This window comes from Dama dama, chromosome 7 (assembly GCF_033118175.1).
Source record: "Dama dama isolate Ldn47 chromosome 7, ASM3311817v1, whole genome shotgun sequence".
Lineage (NCBI taxonomy): Eukaryota > Metazoa > Chordata > Mammalia > Artiodactyla > Cervidae > Dama > Dama dama.
The window spans coordinates 39,799,558-39,824,050 of record NC_083687.1 but is presented as its reverse complement, the minus strand read 5'-3'; the positions used below and the strand labels follow the sequence as shown (position 1 = coordinate 39,824,050).

Below are 24,493 nucleotides of genomic sequence, written 5' to 3'. Positions count from 1 at the left end.
CAGTTCATGTCTGGCCACCCTGAAAGGCATGAACTCAATTCCATTAAAAAAAAAAAAAAACCCTTTCTGCTTGGTAGTGTTCAGAAGAGGGTTCCACTTTCTAGAACAAGAAAGCTGTTTTGCTTTAAAGGCCCATATTTCCTCCACAAACACATCTTACTTACTGAGGAGGTCAGTGAGGTCACTCAGCAGGCAGAGGGTTAAAAGTCTTGGGGAAGTTGGCCTCAGCTTCCATGGACTGATGGGTTGTGGATTAAGTCAAAGTAATTTCAGACTAATGATAATTAAGAGTTCAGTTAGTAGTTAATTTACCTTTTAGAAAATTAACTAGCTTATGAGCCAAGTTCAAGCCCACCCCCATTATGGCCTCACTGGTTTTCATTCCTCAAAGTGTTGACCGGTACAGAGGAGGGAGGCATGGAGGACTTAGTGGCCTGTGGACATGCTCACATTGTAAAGTTAAATAATATCCAGAATTCCAAGCTCCATAAGAAGTCTTAGGCTTTTGTACAAATCAGTGCCTATAAGAAGAATAATAAGAAAAGCATTTTATAACTACAGAATAAAATAGGAATATAATAAAATGTCAACAGGTACTGGGATTTATGCCTGCTTTATTTTTTTTATGAATTTTAAAAATTCTGGGAGGAATATTTTTAATAAAGCAACAACCAATGGCCAACAATTAGGCTGTTTTTCAAAACTATGACACATTCACCCACAGAAGAGTACGCAGCCATTAAAAACAACTTTTAAGAAGTTTCTTTAATAATATGGAGATATGTGAGATATGTCCAGATATTTCTGAAAAGTCAGATGTGGGGGCATTGAATTACTCTGAAGGGCTGCGTACAGAAGATAATAGTGGCTACCTCCAGAGACTGGAACAGGAGTGCTGAGGACAGACCTAGGAGGGAGAATATTTTTTTCACAATGATCAGATTGCCACAAAACAAAAATCTGGTGACACCAAGTCTGATGAGAACGTGGACAAAGAACTGCCAGACCCTGCAGTTCAGTTCAGTTCAGTCGCTCAGTCGTGTCCGACCTTTTGTGACCCCATGGACCGCAGCACGCCAGGCCTCCCTGTCCATCACCAACTCCCGGAGTCCACCCAAAGCCATGTCCATTGAGTTGGTGATGCCATCCAACCATCTCATCCTCTGTCATCCCCTTCTCCTCCTGCGTTCAATCTTGCCCAGCATCAGGGTCTTTTCCAATGAGTCAGCTCTTCACATCAGGTGGCCAAAGTATTGGAGTTTCAGCTTCAGCATCAGTCCTTCCAATGAACACTCAGGACTGATCTCCTTTGGGATGGACTGCAGGGTGAGGGGGAAATTCCTGTAACTATTTGGAGACCAATAACATACAGGCAAGCTATGAGTCCATTTGTTCTTGCAATTCCATTTCCCTTCATCTACCTTATCACCCCCGTGTACACAGAGAACTACAAAAGGGTGGTCACCCCAGCTTGGTTTATTACCATGGAAACACTGAGAAGAGCCTGAAGATCTGTGATGGGCTGAATCATGGCCTCCCCAAATTCTTAAGTAAAGTTCTAACCCCAGTACCTCAGAATGTAATTTACTGTATTTGGAAATAGGGTCCTTAAAGAGGTATTAATAGTTAAGTTGAAGTTATTGTGGCTGGGCTCTAATCCAATATGATTGTTGTCCTTAAGAGGGGATTAGAACACAGACCGATGCTGAAGTTGAAGCTCTAATACTTTGGCCACCTGATTGCAATGAGCCAACTCATTGGAAAAGACCCTGATGCTGGGATGGATTGGGGGCAGGAGGAGAAGGGGATGACAGAGGATGAGATGGTTGGATGGCATCACCGACTCAATGGGCGTGAGTTTGAGCAAACTCCGGCAGTTGGTGATGGATAGGGAGGCCTGGCGTGCTGCAGTCCCCAGGGTTGCAAAGAGTCAGGCACAACTGAGTGACTGAACAACAGCAACGGAACAGACACACAGAGAGAAATCCCTGTGACAATGAGGGAGAAGACGGCTGTCTGCCAGGAAGAGTGGGAGACCGCAGAAGGTCCGCTCTGCCGACACCCTGATCTCAAACTTCTGGCCTCCAGACTGTGAGACACACACTCTCTGTTGTTTAAGCCGCCGAGACGGTGGGACTCTGATGGCGGCCCAAGCAGCTAAAGGCGAAGCCCATCAGCAATGGATGGATACATGAAGACTTGGTTACGCAGAAAACAAAAGCACTAACCACTCAAATTGTAAAAGATGAAGATCCCAGCAACATGGAGCCCAGTGAGTGGACAGCCCCCAGGGGCTTGGTTGCAGCCATGGTGACCTTACCCCCCACAGGCACCCCAGAGGCCAGAAAAGCTTGGTCCGGCACCCTATTCAAGGGGAAGCCTGGGCGCTCCAAGACAAGGGAACTTGTTGCCTTTGGTTGTGACTAGTGCTGTTTATAGGAAAGTGAAAAGTAGTCATTAGTCATGTCTGACTCTTTGCCGCCCCATGGACTGTAGCCTGCCAGGCTCTTCTGTCCATGGAATTCTCCAGGGAGGAATACTGGAGTGGGTTGCCATTCCCTTCTCCAGGGGATCTTCCCAATCCAGGGATCAAACCCTATCTCGAAGGGCCGTTTCTAGGGCTGATCTCTAAACGCAGGGGCCAGAGCCCCAAGCCCAGCCCACCTCCCCAGGCAGCCCTCTCACCCCAGGGAATCAATCCTGTCCCAGGGAGTGGAATCTATTCCTTCCCTCATTAGTTCAATGAACCATTGACTCCAGACCCTGTGAGTTAGCGCCTTGCTAGGTAGGAAGACATAAACACAACACGGAGTGTCAGGCAGCAGGCAGTCAGGTTGGAGAACAGACAAAGGAAACCAGGTCACTCGGGACACGGAGTATCATTGAGTGTCTCTGAGAAGAATCCAGAGGCCCATGGAGGGTGACAACCAGTGAAAGCAGTCACCAACATCTGTTTTTTCGGCTGGAAAGGCCTGTCATTTTTTGCTTTGGGAAGTGCCCACTCAAAAAGGGCAGGTCCTCAGGCAGTGACAGTACAAGATACGGATCAGGTCACTGGGGAAGAGATGGATTTTCTGTGTCCACAGTAGGAGACGACAGACAGTTTTCTGCAGAGAATGGGCCTCATGGTCCATCCACGAAGTTTCCCCAGGGAGAAGCCTGGAGAAGGATGGGAGGGAGAAGAAGGCTGATGAGCCGGCAGGGAAGTCGCCCCAGCTTCTGAGGTTTTTCTGGGCCAGTGCACCCACAGACAGTTGCCCCCCGGGACTGCAGCTGGAAATGCTGAAAGGTCATTTTGCCTGTGAAACACAAGACAATGGACAGAAAGGAGGCCTGCAATGAATGGATGATTATAGCTGGCAACTGCTTAGACTGTGTATATTTGAATGTCAAAAGTGCTTACTCCAGATGAATTTGCTTTGGGAATAAAAGAGGCCATTTGATCCATTGGGCTATGTGGATCTAGAAAGGCATAGGAAAAAAAAAAGTGCTGTACTGTCTAGAAAAGTGCTTCCCATCTGTCTCCATTGGTTGGGTCAGCAGTTCTGGGAAGACTGTGAGGAGGCTCAGAAGCTGACCCTAGGCCACGGCATGCGGAGGGCCACCTGGTACCCAGAAGATGCAGATGTTCAGGTCTGCAGAAGCAGGACCAATGCTCACCTGTACTATGTTAGGCCTTACAGGGGCACGTGCTCATCAGAGGAATGGTCGTAGAAAACTAAGATAGCTCCTCTAAGCCCCGTTTGTCCATGCAGCGCACAGAGCTGGGTGTCTGTTAGGAGGGAGGAAGTGCGTAGTTGTGGGACTTACAAGCTCTGCTGGAACAAGAGAATTTGCTTCTATCCTCAAATCTGCTACAGAAGAGCTTCCCGATGCCTCGGGCAGGTCATGAAACTCCCTGGGAGTTACCTCGGATGTAATAGTCATGATAAACCAGTAACTCCCAACCCAGGAGTACTGTTTTCCTGAGCATACCTCCAAACCAACTGAACCAAAAGATCTGGGGGCTCCTCCTGGAGTCTGTTAGTCGCCAAGTGTCTGTTAAGGTGTCTATTCCCTGCATATCCCTGAGGATCTCTCACTTTATAAGAAACTTGAGTTTCTAAGTACAAGGATAATGGGAAGCACTGTTGGCGAGAAATTTAGGGGGTCCTCATGGACTTAGGTCACTTCTGGGCTTTTCTTGCTCCAAGCTCTAGTGTCTATTACATTTTCTCTCTCAGTCTGTCCTCTTCTCTCCTCCCAACGCCAGCCCCAAGTGAAGCACGTGGGATTACCCCTTTCTTTAAACTGGAAAGTGTCCCTAGCTATGGCAGTAAGAGAGGAACCTTCCAGAACAGCCCAGAAATTGTGCCCCTTCCTGTTCTTAAACGTCACCCTGATCAGCCGACCCTCTGGGAATTCCTCTTCTCAGGTCCCAAACGTTTGCTGCCTCATTCTTCTGCTCCCAAGTGGGGACGGCTGATCCCCCCAAAGTCCTGTTCATTTCTCCATCAAAGTAGTTTTTTTCCCACAACATACATCAGGTCCCGAAGGTCTAGGCCAACCTTTGCATATTTCAAAAGTGTGCTGAATATCATGTTAAACAAAAGGTCTTATAGCAGCACAAGCACAGACAGAAGCTTCAAAGTGCCTCCTCTCTCTCTTTAATATTTATTTATTTGGCTGTGCCAGATCATTTTTTTTTTCAGGGTAGAGTCTATTATAATATTGCAAATTATTTTTTAAATCCATGAATTATTTTAATAAACATGTCACTTATACTAGTCACTACTTTTTACTAAGTACTTATTAAACACTAGCCACTATTCAGAGCATTATTATATATTCTCTTATTTTATTTCATGATAACCTAGTTGTTGTTCAGTTGCTAAGTTGTATCTGACTCCATGAGACCCCATGGACTGAAGCACACCAGACTTCCCAGACCTTCACTACATTCTAGAGTTTACACAAACTCATGTCCATTGAGTTGGTGATGCCATCCAGCCATCTCATCCTCTCTTGCCCCCTTCTCCTCCTGCCCTCAATCTTTCCCAGCAACAGGGTATTTTTTAATGAGTCGGCTATTTGCATCAGGTGGCCAAAGTTTTGGAGCTTCAGCATCAGTCCTTCCGATGAGTATTCAGGGTTGATTTCTCTTAGGATTGACTGGTTTGATCTCCTTGCAGTCCAAGGGACTTTCAAGAGTCTTCTCCAACACAATTCAAAAGCATGATAACCTAGTAAGTAGATCCAGTTACTATTCCCATTTGATATATAAGTAACCTGAAGCCCAGAGAGGTTAAGCAGCTTGCCTAGAGTCGTGCAATCAGTATATAGTTGTGCCAGATCTTAGTTGCAGGACGTGGGATCTTCAATATTGTGCGGCACATGGGATCTAGTTGCCCAACCAGGGATCGAACTTGGGCCCCCGGCACTGGAAGCACGAGTCTTAGCCACTGGACAACCAGGGAAGTCCCTCAGTGTGCCTTCTCTAGACCAGAGTCCAGTGATTTAGTGTGGTTCCCACCCTACCAGTTTACTCCTTCCCTTCTAACCCACAGGGGCTTCCCTTGTGGCTCAGCTGGTAAAGAATCTGTCTGTAATGCGGGAGACCTGGGTTCAATCCCTGGGTTGGGAAGATCCACTGGAGAAGGGAAAGGCTATCCACTCCAGTATTCTGGCCTGGAGAATGCCATGGACTGTGTCGTCCATGGGGTCACAAAGAGTCAGACAGGACTGAGTGACTCACTTTTCTGACCCAGAGAGCCTGAGAGCAGAGCAGGGTTCCCTTTAGCCTCCATTGACAGGACTTCTGCTGCTCCCTTAGACGGTGGCAGTCGGTGTTTCTCTGTCAACAGCAGACCCATCCTTCCCACCCTGCCTCTTCAGCAGGGTCTCCAGGAGACAGGGCCAGCCCACCTGCATTCAGGGACCGCTGGACCAGGTGACTTGTAGAGTCACTTCTAAGCAATACAGTTTCTTGTTAAAGGGCTTGTTCACAAGGAGGCAAGATGACTTCAGAGTTACCTGGACCAGGATCCAAGCCCCAGCTCACGCACTTGAACAAGCTGGGTGACCTGGCACAAGTTACTTAGTCTCTGAGCCCTGGCTTCCACATTTGCTGAGGATATTAATGGCAAGTTTCCAGGCTGTATTAAGTAATGAATTTGATTTATAATGTCATCTTAATTTCTGTACAGCCAATTGATTTTTACATATTTAAGTGTTCTTTTTTTATATTGTTTCCCATTATGGTTTATGAAAGGATATTGAATATAGTTCTCTGTGCTATTCAGTAGGACCTTGTTTATCCATTCTGTATGTTACAGCTTACAGCTGCTAATCCTAGCCTCCCACTCCACCCCTGCCCAACCCCCTCTCCTGTAGCAACCATAAATCTGTCCTCTCTGTTTATGAGTCTGTTTCTGTTGTGTAGATAGCTTCATTTGTCATATTGTAGATTCCACATGTAAGTGATATGATACGGTCTTTCTCTTTCTGACTTACTTCAGTTCGTATGATAACCTCTGGTTGCATCCATATTGCTGCAGATGCCATTATTTCATTCTTTTTAATGGGTGAGTGGTATTCCATTGTATATACATACCACATCTTCTTTACCCATCCCTCTGTCAATGGACGTTTAAGTTGTCTCCCTGTCTTGGTTATTGTGAATTGTGCGGCTGTGCATATAGGAGGCACGTTATGTTTTTGAATTAGAGGTTTGTCTGGATATATGCTCAGAAGTGGGATTGCTGGATCATATGTTTTTAGTTTTCTGATGGGCCTCCATACTGTTTTCCATAGTGGCTGTACCAACTAAAATTCCCACCAGCAGGGTAGGAGGTTCCCTTTGCTCCACATCCTCTCCCGTATTTGCTATTTGTAGTTTTTTGGTTTAGGGGTGGGAGTTACATTTATTTTTGACTGCACCACATGGTAGGTGGGATCTTAGTTCCCTAACCAGGGATCAAACCAGTGCCCCCTGCATTGGGAGCATGGAGTCTTAACCACTGGACCATCAGGGCAGTCCCTGTAGGGTTTTTAATGATGGCCACTTTGACTGGTATGAAGTGGCACCTCATAGCAGTTTTGCTTGCATTTCTCTAATAATTAGAGATTTGAGCATCTTTTCACATGCCTATTGGCCATATGTATTTCTTCTTTGGATAAATGTCTGTCTAGGTCTTCTGAACCCTTTTCTTAATGGTTATTTTGTTGCTGTGTTTGAATTGTATGAACTGTGTGTATATTGGGAAATTAAACCTTTGTCAGTCGCATCATTTGCAAGTATTTTGTCCCATTCTGTAGGTTGTCTTTTGTTTTGCTCATGGTTTCCTTTGCTGTGCAAAAGCTTATAAGTTTGGTTAGATCTCATTTGTTTATTTTTGTCTTCTATTGCCTTTGGAGACCGACCTAAGAAAACATCGTATGATTTGTGTGAGAAAATGTCTTGCCTATGATATCTTCCAGAGATTTTATGGTGTCATATCTTATGTTTAAGTCTTTCAGCCATTTTGAGTTTATTTTTGTATCTGGTGAGAGTGTTTGAATGTCACTGATTTATATGTGGCTGTTCAACTTTCCTAACACTACTAGATGAAGAGATTGTCTTTTCCCATCATATAGTCTTGCCTTCTTTGTTGAAGATTGAGTGTGGGCATGTGGGTTTAGTTCTGGTCTTTCTATTCTGTTCTCTTATAGAGAAAAATAGAAAATATTGTTTCTATTCAGTGTCTCTGTTTTGCATCAATACTATGCTGTTTTGGTCACTGTGGCTTTGTAGTTTCTGAAGTCTGGGAGGTTATGCTTCCTACTTTATTCTTTTCCTTCAGGATTGCTGTAGCAAGTCTGTGTCTTTTATGGCTCCATATAAATTTTAGGATTATTTGTTCTAGATCTGTAAAAAATGGCATGGTTAACTTGATAGGGCTCACATTAACTCTGCAGATTGCTTGGGTAGTATGGTCATTTTAACAATACTAATTCTTCTAATCCGAGAGCATGAGACAGCTTTTCATTTTTTTGAATCATCTTCAGTTTCCTTTATTAATGTTTTATAGTTTTCAGCCTGTACGTCTTTCACCTCCTCTGTCAGGCTTATTCCTAAGTATTTTACTTTTGGGGGGTGTGATTTTAAAAAAGGTTTGTTTTTTGTTTTTTTTTAAACATTCTCTGATATTTCATTGTTAAAGAAATACAACTGATTTCCATATGTTAATCTTGTATCCTGCTACCTTGCTGAATTCATTTCAGTTCTAGTAGTTTTTATGTGGCGTCTTTAAGGTTTTCTCTATATTGTATATCATCTGCAAATAATGACAATTTTACCACTTCTCTTCCAATTTGGATCTTTAGTTTCTTTTTCCTGATAGCTGTGTCTAGGACTAGTGGGAAGGCTTTCAGCTTTTCACTGTTGAATATTGTATTGGCTGTGCATTTGTCATAAGTAGCTTTTATTATGTTGAGATATGTTCCATCTGTTCCCAATTTGGTAAGAGTTTTATCATTAATGGATGCTGAATTTTGTCAAGTGCTTTTTATGCATCTATTGAGATGATCATGTAGGTTTTATCTTTTCTTTTGTCTATGGTGTAGCGCATTGACTGATCTGTGTATGTTGAAGCAACCTTGTGAACTTGGGCTGAATTCCACTTGATCGTGGTGTATGATCTTTTTTATGTGTTACTGGATTCAGTTTGATAATATTTTGAGAATTTTTCAATATATATTCATCAAAGATATCAGCCTGAAATTTTCTCTTTTGGTTCTCTTTGTCTGGTATTGGTATCAGGGTGATGGTGGCTTCATAGGGTGTCTTTGGGAGTTTACCCTTTTCAGTTTTTTGGAAGGATTTGAGAAGGTTCAGTATAGGTTCTTTTTTTGTGTGTTTGGCAGACTTCATATGTGAAGCCATCTGGTCCCAGACTTTTGTTTGTATGCAGTTTTAAAATTACAGATTCTATTTCACTTCGTGATTGGTCTGTTCAAATTATCTATTTCTTCTTGATTCAGTTTTGTTGGGTTGTAGGTTTCTAGAAACTTATCCATTTCTTCTAGGCTGTCAAATTTGTTGGCATACTATTGTTAAGTATTTGTTCATAGCATTCCCTTACGGCTCTTTGTGTATCTGTGATATTGGTTGTTTATGTCCTCTTTTCATTTCTTGTTTTTTTGGGTTCTCATTTCTTCTCAGCAAATGTAGTGAGAGGTCTGTCAATCTTATTTACCCTTTCAAAGATCTAGCTCTTGGATTTATTGATTTTTTAATTTTTTTTTTCTATTGCTTTTTAAATCTCTATTTCCTCTCTGACCTATTTCCTTCCTTCTGCTGATTTTGGGTTTTGTTTGTTCGTTTGCTAATTCTTTTAGGTGGTAGGTTAGGTTGCTTGAGATTTTTCTTGTTTTTTTGAGGAAGGCCTATATCACTGTGAACTTCCCTCTAAGAATTGCTTTTACTGCAACTCGTAAATTTTGTAGAGTTGTGTTTTCATAGTCACTTATCTCAAGGTATTTTTAAATTTCCTCTTTGATTTCATCACTGACCACTGATATTTTAGTGACATATATTATTAATCTCCATGTAATCACTATTTTCTTATTTCTTTTCCTGTGGTTAATTTTTAGTTTCATATCATTGTTAGCAAAGATGCTTGAGATAATTTCTATAATTTTAAATTTGTTGAGGCTTGTTTTCTGCCCTAATATGTGGTCAATCCTAGAGAATGTTCCATGTGCACTTGAATATGTATTCTGGAGATTTTTTTTTTTTTTTTTTTTGGATGTAACGTCCTGAATATATCCTTTAAGTCTAACTGTTCTATTGTTCTATTTGGGATCTCTATTACACTACTGATTTTCAGTCTAGAAGATCTGCCCATTGCTGTGACTGGGGTGTAAAAATCTCCTACTATTATAGTAGTCCTGTCAATTTCTCCCTTTATGTCTGTTAGTATTTGTTTTATGTAATTGAGGGCTCCTATATTGGGTACATATGTGTTGATAAGTGTAAAATTCTCTTCTTGTATTGATCCTTTCATCACTCTATAGTGTCCTTCTTTATCTTTAGGATCTTTGTTTTAAAGTCTATTTCGTTTAAGTATCACAACCCCTGCTTTCTCATCATTTCCGTTTGCATGAAATATCTTTTTCCATCCCCTCGCTTTCAATCTATGTGCACCCTTTGCCCTAAAATGAGTTTCTTATTGGCTGTTTCTTTTTTATCCAATCTGCCACTCATGTCTTTTGATTGGACCATTTAGTCCATTGACATATAAGGTAACTATTGATAGATATGTATTTGTTGCAGTTTTAAACCTTGTTTTCCCCTTGATTTTATATTTATTTTTGTCCCTTTATTTTTCCTTTTGTGGCTTGATGATTTTCTTTTGCATTATACTTACGTTCTCTTCTTTTTGGTTATTTTCTGAATCTATTTTTATGTTTTTGATTTGCGGTTACTTTGTTTTTCAGGCATGTGAACCCCTTCCTATATCTACTTGGTAGTCACATAGGCTCAAACTCGTTCTAGGAAATGAAAAAAAAAATCTACATTTTCTTACTCTCCTCTCCTGCACTTCATGATTTTGATGTCCTATTTTACATCTTCACATTCATCTTTTTGCTGTTCATTGTGGTTATCATCACTTTCACATAATCTTTTTTTTTTTTTTAAATCTGTGTACTGGCTTATTTGGGCTTCCCGGATGACACTAGTGGTAAAGAACCCACCTGCCAATGCAAGAGACGTAAGAGATGTGGGTTTGATCCCTGGGTGGGAAGATCCCCTGGAGGGGAGGGCATGGCAACCCACTTCAGTATTCTTGCCTGGGGAGCTGCATGGACGGAGGAGCCTGGTGGGCTACAGTCCACAGGGTTGTAAAGAGTCAGGCACTACTGCAGCAACGTAGCACACTCGGGGTTACTCAAGTGACTTGCTTTCCAATTGTGGTGTTCTCTTCCTTAATAGATGCTTACTTCTTTTCTATTTAGAGAAACACTTTCAATGTTTCTTTTAGGATAGTTTTAGTATTGCTGTCCCATCACTTCATGGCAAATAGATGGAGAAACAATGGAAACAGAGACTTTATTTGGGGGGGCTCCAAAATCACTGCAAATAGTGACTGCAGCCATGAAATGAAAAGACGCTTGCTCCTTGGAAGAAAAACTATTACCAACCTAACCAGCATATTAAAAAACAGAGACATTACTTTGCCAACAAGGGTCTGTCTAGTCAAAGCTATGGTTTTTCCAGTAGTCATGTATGGATGTGAGAGTTGGACTGTGAAGGAAGCTGAGCGCCAAAGAATCGATGCTTTTGAACTGTGATGTTGGAGAAGACTCTTAAGAGTCCCTTGGACTGCAAGGAGATCCCACCAGTCCATCCTAATGATATCCTGAATATTCATTGGAAGGACTGATGCTGAAGCTGAAACTCCAATACTTTGGCCACCTGATGCAAAAAACTGATTCATTGGAAAAGACCATGATGCTGGGAAATATTAAAGGTGAGAAGAGAAGGGGATGAGGAGAGGATGAGATGGCTGGATGGCATCACCGACTCAATGGACATGAGTTTGAGTAAGCTCTGGGAGTTGGTGATGGACAGGGAGGCCTGGCGTGCTGCAGGCCACAGGGTCAGAGAGTCAGACACGACTGAGTGACTGAACTGAACTATTGCTATATTCTTTTAGTTCTTGCATATCCGAGAAATTCTCTCTCTCCTTCTATTCTAAATCATAATCTTGCTAAGTAGAGTATCCTAGGCTGTAGATTTTTCCCTTTTGGGGCTTTGAATATATCTTGCCACTCCCTTTCTGGCCTGCAACTGTTTCTGTAGAGAAACCGGCTGACAGCCTTATGTGGGGGGGTTACCTTGTAATTAACTCTTTGTTTTTCTCTTCTGCCTTTAGCATCCTCTCTTTAACATTTGCCATTTTTATTATAATATGTCTTGGTGTAGGTCTGTTTGGGCTTATCTTGTTTGGGACCCTCTGTGCTTCTTGTATCTGGATATGTTTTTTTCCTTTAGGTTTGGGAAGTTTTCAGCCATAATTTTTTCAGATATATTCTCAATACCCTTTTCTCTTTCTTCACGTACTGGAATGCCTCCTATGTATAGTTGGGCACACTTTATCCCATAGGTGTCTTATATTGCTTGCATTTAAAAAATTTTTTTATTTTATATTGGAGCATCATTGCTTAACAATGTTGTGTTAGTTTAAGGCAGCAAAGTGATTCAGTTATACACACAAGTGTCTTATTATTTTTCAGATTCTTCTCCCATTTAGGGTATTACAGAATATTGAGCAGAGTTCCCTGTGCTATACAGTAGGTCCATACTTATCCATTTTAAATGTAGCAGTGTATACGTGTCAATCTCAAACTCCCAGTATCTCTCTTTCCTTCACCTTCCCGTCTGGTAACCATAATTTGTTCTCTAAGTCTGTTTTGTAAATAAGTTGATTTACATAATTTTGCTTTCTTTTTTTTTTCTTTTTTCATTTGGCTTTCTGTCTACCGTCCTGAATGGGTGACTTCCAATATTCTATCTTCCAGGTCACTTAAATTTCTTCTGCATTCATCACCCTGCTATTCATGGCCTTTAGTTCAGCTTTCATCTTGGCAAATGAATTTTCTAATTTTCCTTGGTTCCTCTTTAGTGTCCACTTTCACATTACCGTTCCTCTGCATTTCTGTCAGTCGTCTTTCTTAACTCCATCAGTATCTTCATTATCTCCTTTTCAAAATCGGTGTCTATTAGTCTGAAGAGGTCTGTTTCATTGTTCTTTCAGGGGAATTCTCTTGGTCTTTCAGCTGGAAGTGGCTCTTCTGTTTCTTCATTTTGCTTATATTTCTCTTACTCTGTGAGTTTAGGAGAAACAATTATCTACTGTGGTCTTAGGAAGCTATTTATAAGTGGGAATGCCCCTATGTGGCTTGTGAGGGTTTCATATATTTGGTGCAAGTGCTGTTTTTAGTGGGGATGCTTGCCTCCTCTTTTCTTGGCATATGCTGGTCATCTTCCCCTTGAACAGGGGGTATGCAGATGAGGCAACTGGTCCCCTGTCCTGGGGTTCTCAGAGGCAGGGGTAGCCCATGCATGCCCGCAGAGCATGTGATGGGGTCAGCAGTAGCTCCTCTCCGGGAGCCTGAGGGAGTGGCAGGGATGGCAGCTTGCAATTATTCCTGGAGCTCCTAGCCTAACATAAGTTTAGGGATTAGGCAAAGCTCAGGTGGGCTGAGCCTTCTCTCGGCAAACACCCTTCCTCCCGGGCCTCAACACCTCACTCGCTGAGCCTGGAACTTTCACTAAAGATCTTTCGGGGTTGGGGGCTGGATTAGCCACCCCACTACCTCTATGGGCAACTGGGAACGCACAGTCTGCTCCTTTGGGCCGTCCCTGCAATAACTGGTACTGGTTTGTCGCAAAGGCAGCATCCAGTTTCAGAACAAGGGCAGGCTTCACTTCACCCAGACAAGAGGCTGCTGAGTGGTGATGTTGCTCTCCTGGGTAACCTTCAGGCTCCAAGAGATGAGGTGACTCCGAACTTACAGGAAAACAAGGACACAGCACCAGTCACTGTGCCTTTCAGAATGCTGGGATCCCTCCAACCTGCAGCACATGCTCTGGATCTTGTCTGTCTGGTCCCACTGTGAGCTCTTCGAGGGCACAGAACGGGTCTTCAGCATCTTTTACCTGCATCCTTTATGTGGCCAGACCTGACATTTGATAAATAAGCAAACGCATTAGTTAATGGATGGTGGGGGGTGGTGATGGTGGGTTCAGACTATGTATACTGCCTACCTGAGTGATTATTTCACATAATGTGCTTTCAGAATTCCCTGAAAACACATGCCCTTATTTCAAAAACTAATTCTGAAAAGTATAAAAGATGTTTCCCAGCACAAAAGTGACTCCATCAAAACTGTCAAACCCAATGATGCATTAAACTAATGCATTCAATCCTTCCTTCATTCAACAAACATTTACTGAATCTTCATTACATGCCAGGCACTATGCCAAGGTCTGGAGACAAGAAGAGAAATAAGATACAGTCTCTCATAAAGCTGGGCATCGATCACTTTTTATAAACTTCCTATTGTGGTTGTAATGTGTGGCCAGCATGGAGAAGGGCTCTCTGCCTCAGCCTGCACAGTCCAGGGGGCACATCCACACCTGTTCTGCGACCACCCACCAATTCCTCAATTCCTCTTTTCTTCTCCCAATTTCTGCCTCTTTCTCTTAGCCTGTCAAAATCTCAGGCTGAAATATTGAGTCTTTGCAACTACTAACGTTTCTTTTCTGTACGGTAACCTTAAAAAATTTTTAACTGAAAGATTCTCTAAAGTTTTATAATTTAAAAAAGTTTCACACACATGACTTCATATAATCCCATAATAATCCCTTTTCCACCCTGTTCTTGTGTTGACTCTCCCTTCCCTCTCCTCACTGGTAATCACTAGTCTGTTCTCTGTGAGTCTGCTGCTTTTCTGTTTTATTCAGTAGCTTGTTGTATTTTTTAGGTTCCATGTATAAGGGATATCATTCAGTATTTATCTTTCTCTGACTTATTTCCCTTCACATAATGCCAAGTCCCTCCACGGTACTACAAATGGCAAAATTTTTCATTCTTTTTATGGCTGAGTAGTATTCCATTGTGTGTATGCATATTCTATATGTAGGTGTGTGTACACTGTATCTTCTCTCTCCATTCATCTGATAATGGACACTCAGTTTGCTACCATACCTTAGCAATTATAAGTAAGGTTGCTGGGAACAAAGGATTGCATGTTTCTTTATGAATTAGCATTTTGGGTTTTTTTTTTTTAATATATATCCAGGAGTGGAATTATTAGATCATATGGTAGTTTTATTTTTAGTCTTTAGAGGAATCTTCATACTGTTTTCCACAGAAGCTTCTCCAATTTACATTCCTACCAACGGTATATGAGGGCTCCCTTATCTTCACATTCTTACCAACATTTGTTATTCTTTTTGATGACAGCCATTCTGACTAGCATGAGGTTGATTATCTCACTGTGGTTTTCATTTTCATTTCACTGATGACTAGACCTGGCCTTTAAAAAAACAAAACAAAACCCTAAAATGTATTTCTTTTAAACCTAAAGCTCATCAACTCAACACATATTTATTAAATGTATAATACATTTAGGGTAACTCAAAACTCTTTGTTAAGTTACTCCATCATGCCTGACTTTCTGTGATCCCAAGGACTGCAGCATACCAGGCTTCCTTATCTTTCACTATCTCCTGGATTTTGCTCAGACTCATGTTCATTGAGTCAGTGATGCTATCCAACTATCTCGTCCTATGTAACCCCCTTCTCCTCCTGCCCTCAATCTTCTCCAGCATCAGGGTTTTTTCTAATGAGTCGGTTCTTTGCATCAGGTGGCCAAAGTGTTGGAGCTTCACCATCGGTCCTTCCAATGAATATTCAGAGTTGATTTCCTCTAGGATTGACTGGTTGGATATCCTTGCAGTCCAAGGGACTCTCAAGAGTCTTCTCCAGCACTACAGTTTAAAGGCATCAATTCTTCGGTGCTCAGTTTTCTTTATGGTCCAACTCTCACATCCATACATGACTACTGGAAAAAGCATAGCTTTGACTATATGAAACTTTTTTGGCAAAAGTGGTGTCTTTGCTTTTTAATACACTGCTTAGGTTTGTCATACCTTTTCATCCAAGAAGCAAGCGTCTTTTAATTTCATGGCTGCAGTTACCATCTGCAGTGATTTTGGAGCCCCAAAAAAGAAAGTCTCTCACTGTTTCCATTGCTTCCCCATCCATTTGCCATGAAGTGATGGGACCAGATGTCATGGTCTTCATTTTATGAATGCTGAATTTTTTCTTTCGGGCAAGAAAAAGAAATTTGTTAGAGGGTAAACGAGAGGGTGACTGGCCCTTAAGGAGAACAATGTTGAGTTTTAAGCCAGTTTTCACTCTCCTCTTTCACTTTCATCAAGAGGCTCTTTAATTCCTCTTCGATTTTTGGCGTAAAGGTGGTGTCATCTGCATACCTGAGGTTATTGATATTTCTCCTGGCAATCTTGACTCCAGATTGAGTTCACCCAGCCTGGCATTTCACATGATGTACTCTACATATAAGTTAAATAAGCAGGGTGACAATATAACAGCCTTGACATTCTCCTTTCCCAATTTGGAACCAGTCTGTTGTTCCATGTCTGCTTCTAACTTGCTTCTTGACCTGCATACAGGTTCCTCAGAAGGCAGGTAAGGTGGTCTGGAATTCCCATCTGTTTAAGAATTTTCCAGCCTGCTGTGATCCATACGGTCAAGGCTTTTGCATAAGCCTTCGCATCGTAAACAAAGCAGAAGTAACTGTTTTCTTGCTTTTTCTATGATCCAACAGATGTTGGCAATTTGATCCCTGGTTCTTGTCTTTTCTAAATTTAATTTGTACATGTGGAAGTCCTCTGTTCATGTACTGTTGAAGCCTACCTTGAAGGATTTTGAGCATTACCTTATGAGCGTGTGAAATGAACACAACCGTGTGGTAGTTTCAGCATTCTTTGGCATTGCCCTTCTTTGGGATTGGAATGAAAAATGACCTTTTCTAGTCCTGTGACCACTGCTGAGTTTTCCAAATTTGCTGGCATATTGAGTGCAGCACTTTAACAGAATCGTGTTTTAGGATTTGAAATAACTCAGCTGGAATTTCATCACCTCCACTAACTTTGTTCATAGTGATGCTTCCTAAGGTCCACTTGACTTCACACTCCAGAATGTCCTGGCTCTACATGAGTGGTCACACCATTGTAGTTATCTGGGTCATGAAGATCTTTCTGTGAGTTCTTCTGTGTATTCTTCCCACCTCTTCTTAACATCTTCTGCTTGTGTTAGGTCCATACCATTTCTGTTCTTTATTGTGCCCATCTTTGCATGAAATGTTTCCTTGGTATCTCTAATTTTCTTGAAGAGTTCTCTAGTCTTTCCAGTTCTGTTGTTTTCTTCTGTTTCTTTGCATTGTTCATTTAAGAAGGCTTTCTTATCTCTCCTTTGCCTTTCACTTCTCTTCTTTTCACAGCTATTTGTAAGGCCTCCTCAGACAACCATTTTGCCTTGTTGCATTTCTTTTTCTTGAAGATGATTATGGTCACTGCCTCCTGTACAATGTTACAAACCTCTATCCATAGTTTTTCAGGCACTGGATCAGATCTAATCCCTTGAATCTATTTGTCATTTCCATTTGTATAATCACAAAGGATTTGATTTAGGTCATACCTAAAAACTAGGAAATCTATGGCGATAGAAATAGTCCCCATCTTCTATCTAAATATGGGTCCTAAGTTGAAATTTTTTTCTATGGGCAAATGTTCTCAGGGGAAGAAAGGTACGAATCGTTCTTCAATGTGTTATCCTTTTATTACTGAGTAAAGCCTCATAGTATCAAAAATGTGTCCCAGGACCTAGCACTGTCTGACACAGGTGATCTGTGAGCCCAGATTCCATAGGCTTGACTTTATTCCATAATGAATAGTTGATTCTGGTGGTCACTTAGGGGACCAGTGGTCCCCACTTGCCCAGGACTCAGGGGTTGGCAGAGTCCCTGCAAAGCAAAGTGATGATAAACTCTCCTCTCACCACCAAAGTTTTTCTCTCAGAAATGAAGACACTTAAAATACAGTGAAACCCAGACATAAATCATGTTGCAAGTTCAAGGATTTCATTGTAAGATGGATTATTCCACACACTCCATGCCAGTGGTGATATACACCATTTTTGCTAGTGTACAAGATTATGTATTTTGGTCTTGTTCCTCAAAATATTCCTGGAGGCAGACTCTGACAGATGTTAGGCACCTACCTTTTCCCCCTGCATCCACTAAGATTCCTTTCAGGACACTAAGAAGGGTTGCTAGGAGATTGAAAGAAGTGTTAGTCACTCAGTCGTGTCTGACTCTTTGCGACCCCACTGTAGCCCACCAGGCTCCTCTGTGCATGGGATTCTCCAGGCAAGAACACTGGGGTGGGTAGCCATTCCCTTTGCCAGGGGATCTTCCTGATCCAGGGACCAAACCCAGGTCTCCTGCATTGCAGGCAGATTCTTTACCATCTGAGCCACCAGGGAAGTCCCAGAAGGTTACCTGATTAAATTGGGGTGAGCCTCCTACCCTGGCCCAAATGTGCTACTTCTTAACTTCCCTATCTCATGCGTCAGGACTAGAGCTTAGGTTCTGAGCAGCACAGGGCCACCCTTACTCTTTAAGGGACAAGAACATCATTTCACATTTCATTGTCCAAAGAGAAGCACCAGCATGGGAAGATCCCATGGCCAGCAGCCTTCCTGGGACCACCGTGAATTCCAATCTTAGCTCAACCACGAAGTCTGTGACTGTGGGGCAGTTAGCAACCATCTTCCTGACTCTCTTTCCTCATCTGTAAAAGGAAGTTAATCCTATCTGCACTTAGGGGGATGAAGATCAGAAATCCAACCAAAAACCAAAACCATCCAAGCGCCTGACATAAAGTATAGAGTGAGCACACCATGCTCAAATTTTAAGCAAGTAAGACCTTTAAGTTTGTACACATTTGTAAACACACACACACAAAATGCACACACATGCTTCAGAATGGCAAGATGCTACTGACACAATAAGCAATGCTTTTCAGAAATATTTCCTTTATATAGAAACACAGTATTCATTTAGTAAGAAACTAACTTTTTACCCTCTTATTTGAACAAATCCTCTCCTCCCAAGGTTTTTGATTGAAAATACAACATGATAGCATGTTTTATTGTCATTATTGTTATTTTCCGTAGCATTTAATACCACATTTCCTTTTCCCACATAGAATATCACCCCATAGAAGTTTCCCAAAGGAGCCACAGCACATTCATGACAAAGACAGAAAACCGTTTTTCAATTTCTGCTTTCAGGCAGGATGATTCAACTCAAATAATGTCAAATTTAATCAACTATGAAACTGAAAAATGGAAACCAGCCCAAGTGAACACCATGGCCATGATCATGAACACTCCCAAGATGTGAGGGAAGAGAAGAGAAATGTCTGCCTCTTCTTCCCAAACTTCAATGTAATTTTATTTTTAAAAAAATAATAAAAAGGTATCCTCCTGCCTTCATAGTGTGAAATTTGGGTGTTTTCTCAGGACCACGTGTGGGCAAGTGGAAGGCATGTACTTGTACAATGGGGAACAGTAACCCCTCTGAGACCTCTTTGTACCTGGACAGGAGACTTTCTGATTTTCAAGCTTGGCTCATTGCAGAAGAAAGAAGGGTTACATCCCTCGTTGGGGGGGGGGGGGTGCGGGGGGGGACACAGCCGCCTTCAGGGCACATGCCTGACTTCAAGTCCATACAGGTGTCCGTTCACGGTTGGTGATCTTGGCTCATCGAGTTTTCAGTATTCTGCAGACCTCCCTTCACACGGTCCCTCCCCGGAAGTCTTCTGAGTGTAGTTAATGTGTTTGAGAACAGTAATGTCACCAGTCAAAGGACTGGGGGCTTCCCAAGGCACAGCCATCTTGGGTGTATTCTGGAAGACAACTCATCTCAGCTTCCCCTTCTCACTTCAGGAGCACACACTCAGGTTCCCAATATTCAGATTTCAGGGGCTGGAGATCATGCCAGAGAAACAAAAACCCAGATGCCCAGAATGCACTGTCTCTGCAAGTTCTGGCACTTTCTCCACATACCTCCATGCCACTCAAATGTCCTATGAAATATTAAATCAACTGGGCATGGCTGATTTAATGGTACAAAAAGGCTTACAAAAATACTCCCTGCACGTAAAAAACAAACAAGAAAAAAAAAATGCATGTAAACATCACCTCTAAGTCACTGGAGAACTCTGGAGTCTTTGTCCAATGATTTGCAGTCTTAAGTGTTCAGCATTTTTCTTTTTTTTTTGGTGGAGGTATCAATCCATTTTTTTCTTATTAACAGAGTTCAGAGTCTGAGGCCGCCTTTGATTATGAGCTTGTGGTTTGATTGGCAGGAATAGAATGATCAGGAGACTGATGATGTGTAAGTAAAAGTACATAGACCTAGGAAGAAACATACACACTGTATTTCAAATGAGGATATACAAGGGAAATGTCACATGAAGCAAGTACATCATCCTTTGGCACCGGTGGACCTGACCGCTCTCGGGCTTGCCTTGATCTACTCCATACAGTGGGTGAGTGGGCCAAGGATGGACCAAAACCTCAGAGCTGGGCAGAGCAAACCAACCAGCCCATCTGCAGACAGACACATGGTACTATCCCACTGATGTTATAAGCAGATCAAGAACATTAACCCCACAGCTAGAAACTCACCATATTAAAAGTATAAGGATGCATGGAATTCAAATTCAAGCCCTACCCTATGTTCCCCAAACACAAAAGCAACTGACACTTTAGCCAATGTGCTCCACCAAGTGTCAAGGGTTCTTGTAGACATTATGAGCCCCAAGAGTCCAGATTTCAAAAGCCTACCCCATGACTCAATAATTTTCATCCAAACTAGAACACATTTTGCTTTTGAGGTTTGTGGACTTACAGCCTAAGTGTGGTACTGGGCACAGTATAGATGTTCAGTAAATCTGTATACATCAATGAATGAAGTAATTAGGAACAGCTTTTATATGATTGCTATATATCCCTTTGGAAAAACTGAACTTAGAGTTTCTCCAATGCTTTTTGAAGAGCAGAAGAAAATAATGTTAAGGGGCATTTACATCTCATCCCCCAGCTTCTGTGATCATAAGGTCAGGTCTACAGAAGAGTCAAGAGCTCCAGCAGAAGCAAGCATACCTTTTCTTCTTTCAGTAAGTACGTGTGTGTGTGTGTGTGTGTGTGTGTGTGTGTGCGCCACTGCTCAGTCATCCTTGTGACCCCATGGACTGTAGCCCACCAGGCTCCTCCGTCCATGGAGTTTTTCAGGCAAGAATACTGGAGTGGGCTGCCATTTCCTCCTCCAGGGATCTTCCCGACCCAGGAATCGAACCCACATCTCCTACATCACAGGGGATTCTTTACCACTGAGCCACCTAGGAAGCCCACATAGGATGTAGGAAGGATTAAACTGGGATCTACAAAAAGACAAAGACTACACCCCTTCTTTTGGGAATGGAAAAGACCAGTACAGACAAAGTAGTAGCAATTTAGCCAGCAGAGGGGTTAACAGCCACAGGTGAGTGGTCATCTGATTTAGTATTTAAACCAGGACATTATTGAGTGTGAAAAACAGTTCAACAGGGAAGCACATTGGCTCTGCAAGTATAGACTGGGATTCTCATAGGCACATCCAAGGCAGAGGGAATTCCAGTTTCCAAAGCTGCTCTCCTAAAAGACTTTGTTTTTGCCTTTTGCCTGAATCATTTACATGTGGTCAAATCTACCCTGGAGCAGTTATGTTAGATTACAATCAAATATTCTGGAAGTCAAGGGGTTAAAATTTTCTTTTCAACCTCCCAGGAAGGTTTAGTAACCTATTCTGACACTCCATACTTCTCTCCAGTGTTAAAGAACCCTTCATCTTTTTTTATTATGGAAGAACTCAGTTAACATTTATATAGTGTCCTAGCACTAAAGTAGGTGTCCAGATATACAGATGAATAGGACATAGTTCTACTCTCAAGGAGTTTGCTATCTACAAAAACTCCTACACAAATTCTAACATTCTTATTCACTGAATTTAATAAGTGTTATCTAGTTAAAGACAACTTAGGAGATTTTGCTTTTGAAAATGGTTTCAGAGAAGTGTTCTGCTCTAGACTAAATATTTCTGTCCTCCTCGAATACATACGCTGAAACCCTGACTTCCAGTGTGATGGTATTGGAAGCAGTAGCCTTAGGGAGTGATTTGGTTTAGAAGAGGCCATGAGGGTGGGGTCCCCATGACAGTATTAGTGCGTTTATTAGGAAATAACAGGAAATCAGAGTGTGAGCTGTCTCTCTGTCCTTCTCACTGTCCCTCAACCCATCTCTTTTGCTATCCCTGTCTCCATCAGTCTCTCTCTGCTATGTGAGGACACAGCAAGAAGGCAAACTTCTGCAAGCCTGAAAGAGCTCTCATTGGAAACCAAATCTGCTGGCACCTTGATCTTGACCTTCCCAACTTCCACCACTGCAAAGGAAAAAAAAAGAAAAAGTCTGTTGTTTAAGTCACCCAGCCTATAGTATTTAATCACAGAAGCCTGAACTAAGACAATTTCATTCTTTTTCTTCTTTTATTGGATTATAGTTGATTTACAATGTGTTAGTTTCAAATGTGTGAAAAAGTGATTCAGTGATGCATATATTCATTCTTATTCTGTCCTTATATAGCTTGTCAGAGAATATTGAGTAGAGTTCCTTGTGCCACACAGCAGGTCCTGGTTGGTTACCTATCTTATATATAGTGGTGTGTGTACGTTAACCCCAAGCCCCTGATTTATCCTCCATACCCCCACATTTTCCTCTGGTAACCATAAGTGTGTTTTCAGTATCTGTAAGTCTGTTTCGACTTCATGATAAGTCCATGAGTTCATTTGTATCATTTTTTAAAAATCAGATTCCACATGTGGGTGATATGGTATTTGCCTTCGTCTGGCTTATTTCACTTAGTATGACAATCTGTAGGTCTATCCATGCCGCTGCAAATGGCATTATTCCATCCTTTTTATGGTTGAGTAATGTGCTTAGTCACTTGTCATGTCTGACTCTCTGCCACCCCGTGGACTATAGTCCATCAGGCTCCTCTGTCCATGGGGATTCTCCAGGCAAGAACACTGGAGTAGGCTGCCATGCCCTCCTCCAGGGGACCCACTGTGTATATATATATATATATATATATACACACACACACACACACACACACACCCCACATCTTCTTTATCCGTTCATCTGTTGATGGACGTTTAGGCTGCTTCCGTGTCTTGGCTATTGTAAACAGTGCTGCAATACACATTAGGGTTCCTTCCTCTGCAATTTTTTGGAAGAGTTTCAGAAGGATTGGTGTTAACTCCTCTCTAAATGTTTGATAGAGTTTGCCTGTGAGGTCATCTGGTCCTGAACTTTTATTTGTTGGAAGATTTTTAATCAGTTTCAACTTCAGCACCTGAAATTGAACAGGTCTGTTCTATTTCTTTCTGGTTCAGTCTCGGAGGGTTGTACCTTTCTAAGAATTTAGCCATTTCTTCTAGGTTGTCCATTTTATTGGCATATAGTTGTTTGTAGTAGTCTTTTAAGATCCTTTATATTTCTGTGGTGTCAGTTTAACTTCTTTTTCATTCCTCATTTTATTGATTTGAGTTCTCTCCCTTTTATCCTTGATGAGTCTGGCTAACATTTATCAATCTTGTTTACATTCTTAAAAAGCTTTTAGTTTGATTTTTTTCCATTATTCATCTCTATTTCTGCTCTGATCTATTTCTTTCCTTCTACTAACTTTGAATTTCATTTGTCGTCTTTCTTTCCTTTGCTTTAGGCCTGAGGATCATAGCTTCTCTTGCTTCACATGTCTGCCCTCTAGTGGCTGACATTGGTCCTGAGGTTTGTGCAGGTTTCCTTGTGGTTGGAACTGGTGCCCGCCCACCAGGAGCTGGGTCTCGTCATTCAGGTGGTCAGGATCTTGTCAGTTCAGTTCAGTTGTGTGTGACTCTTTGTGACCCCGTGGACAGCAGCACGCCAGGCTTCCATGTCCATCACCAACTCCCAGGGCTTGCTCAAACTCATGTCCATCAGGTCAGGTCAGGGATGCCATCCAACTCATCACTGGATGGCATCCTCTGGCATCCCCTTCTCCTCCTGCCCCCAATCCCTCCCAGCATCAGGGTCTTTCCCAATGAGTCAATTCTTCACATCAGGTGGCCAAAGTACTGGAGCTTCAGCTTCAACATCAGTCCTTCCAATGAATATTCAGGACTGATTTCCTTTAGGATGGACTGGTTGGATCTCCTTGCAGTCCAAGGGACTCTCAAGAGTCTTCTCCAACACCACAGTTCAAAAGCATCAGTTCTTCGGCACTCAGCTTTCTTTATAGTGCAACTCTCACATCCATACATGACCACGGAAAAACCACAGCCTTGACTATGTGGATGTCTCTGCTTTTTAATATGCTGTCTAAGTTGGTCATAGCTCTTCTTCCAAGGAGCGTGTGTCTTAATTTCATGGCTGCAGTCACCATCTGCAGTCATTTTGGAGCCAAAGACAATAAAGTCTGTCACTGTTTCCATTGTTTCCCCATCTATTTGCCATGAAGTGATGGAACCAGATACCGTGATCTTCGTTTTTTGAATGTTGAGTTTTAAGCCAGGTTTTTCAGTCTCCTCTTTCACTTTCATCAACAGGCTCTTTAGTTCCTCCTCGCCTTCTGCCATAAGTGTGGTATCATCTGCATATCTGAGGTTATTGATATTTCTCCCAGCAATCTAGATTCCAGCCTGGTATTTCACATGATGTCCCCTGATATAAGTTAAGTAAGCAGAAGTGACAATATAAAGTCTTGACATGCTCCTTTCCCAGTTGGGAACCAGTCT

General features: G+C 42.0%; 1 protein-coding gene across 4 annotated transcripts in view; it reads right to left on the bottom strand.

Annotated features, from left to right (window-relative positions):
* Positions 1-4,639: 4,639 nt before the first annotated feature.
* Positions 4,640-24,493, bottom strand: part of MBOAT1 (membrane bound O-acyltransferase domain containing 1) — a 120,334-nt gene continuing 100,480 nt past the window's right edge. For 2 of the 4 annotated variants that reach the window (XM_061147527.1, XM_061147528.1), the window contains one exon: positions 18,731-20,036. In XM_061147527.1, the coding sequence (XP_061003510.1) occupies positions 19,910-20,036 (127 nt within the window). In that variant the 3' untranslated portion in view covers positions 18,731-19,909. Of the gene's footprint in view, positions 13,708-18,730; positions 20,037-24,493 lie in introns of those variants that run through there. The other 2 variants (XR_009693636.1, XR_009693637.1) reach the window with 2 other exon arrangements.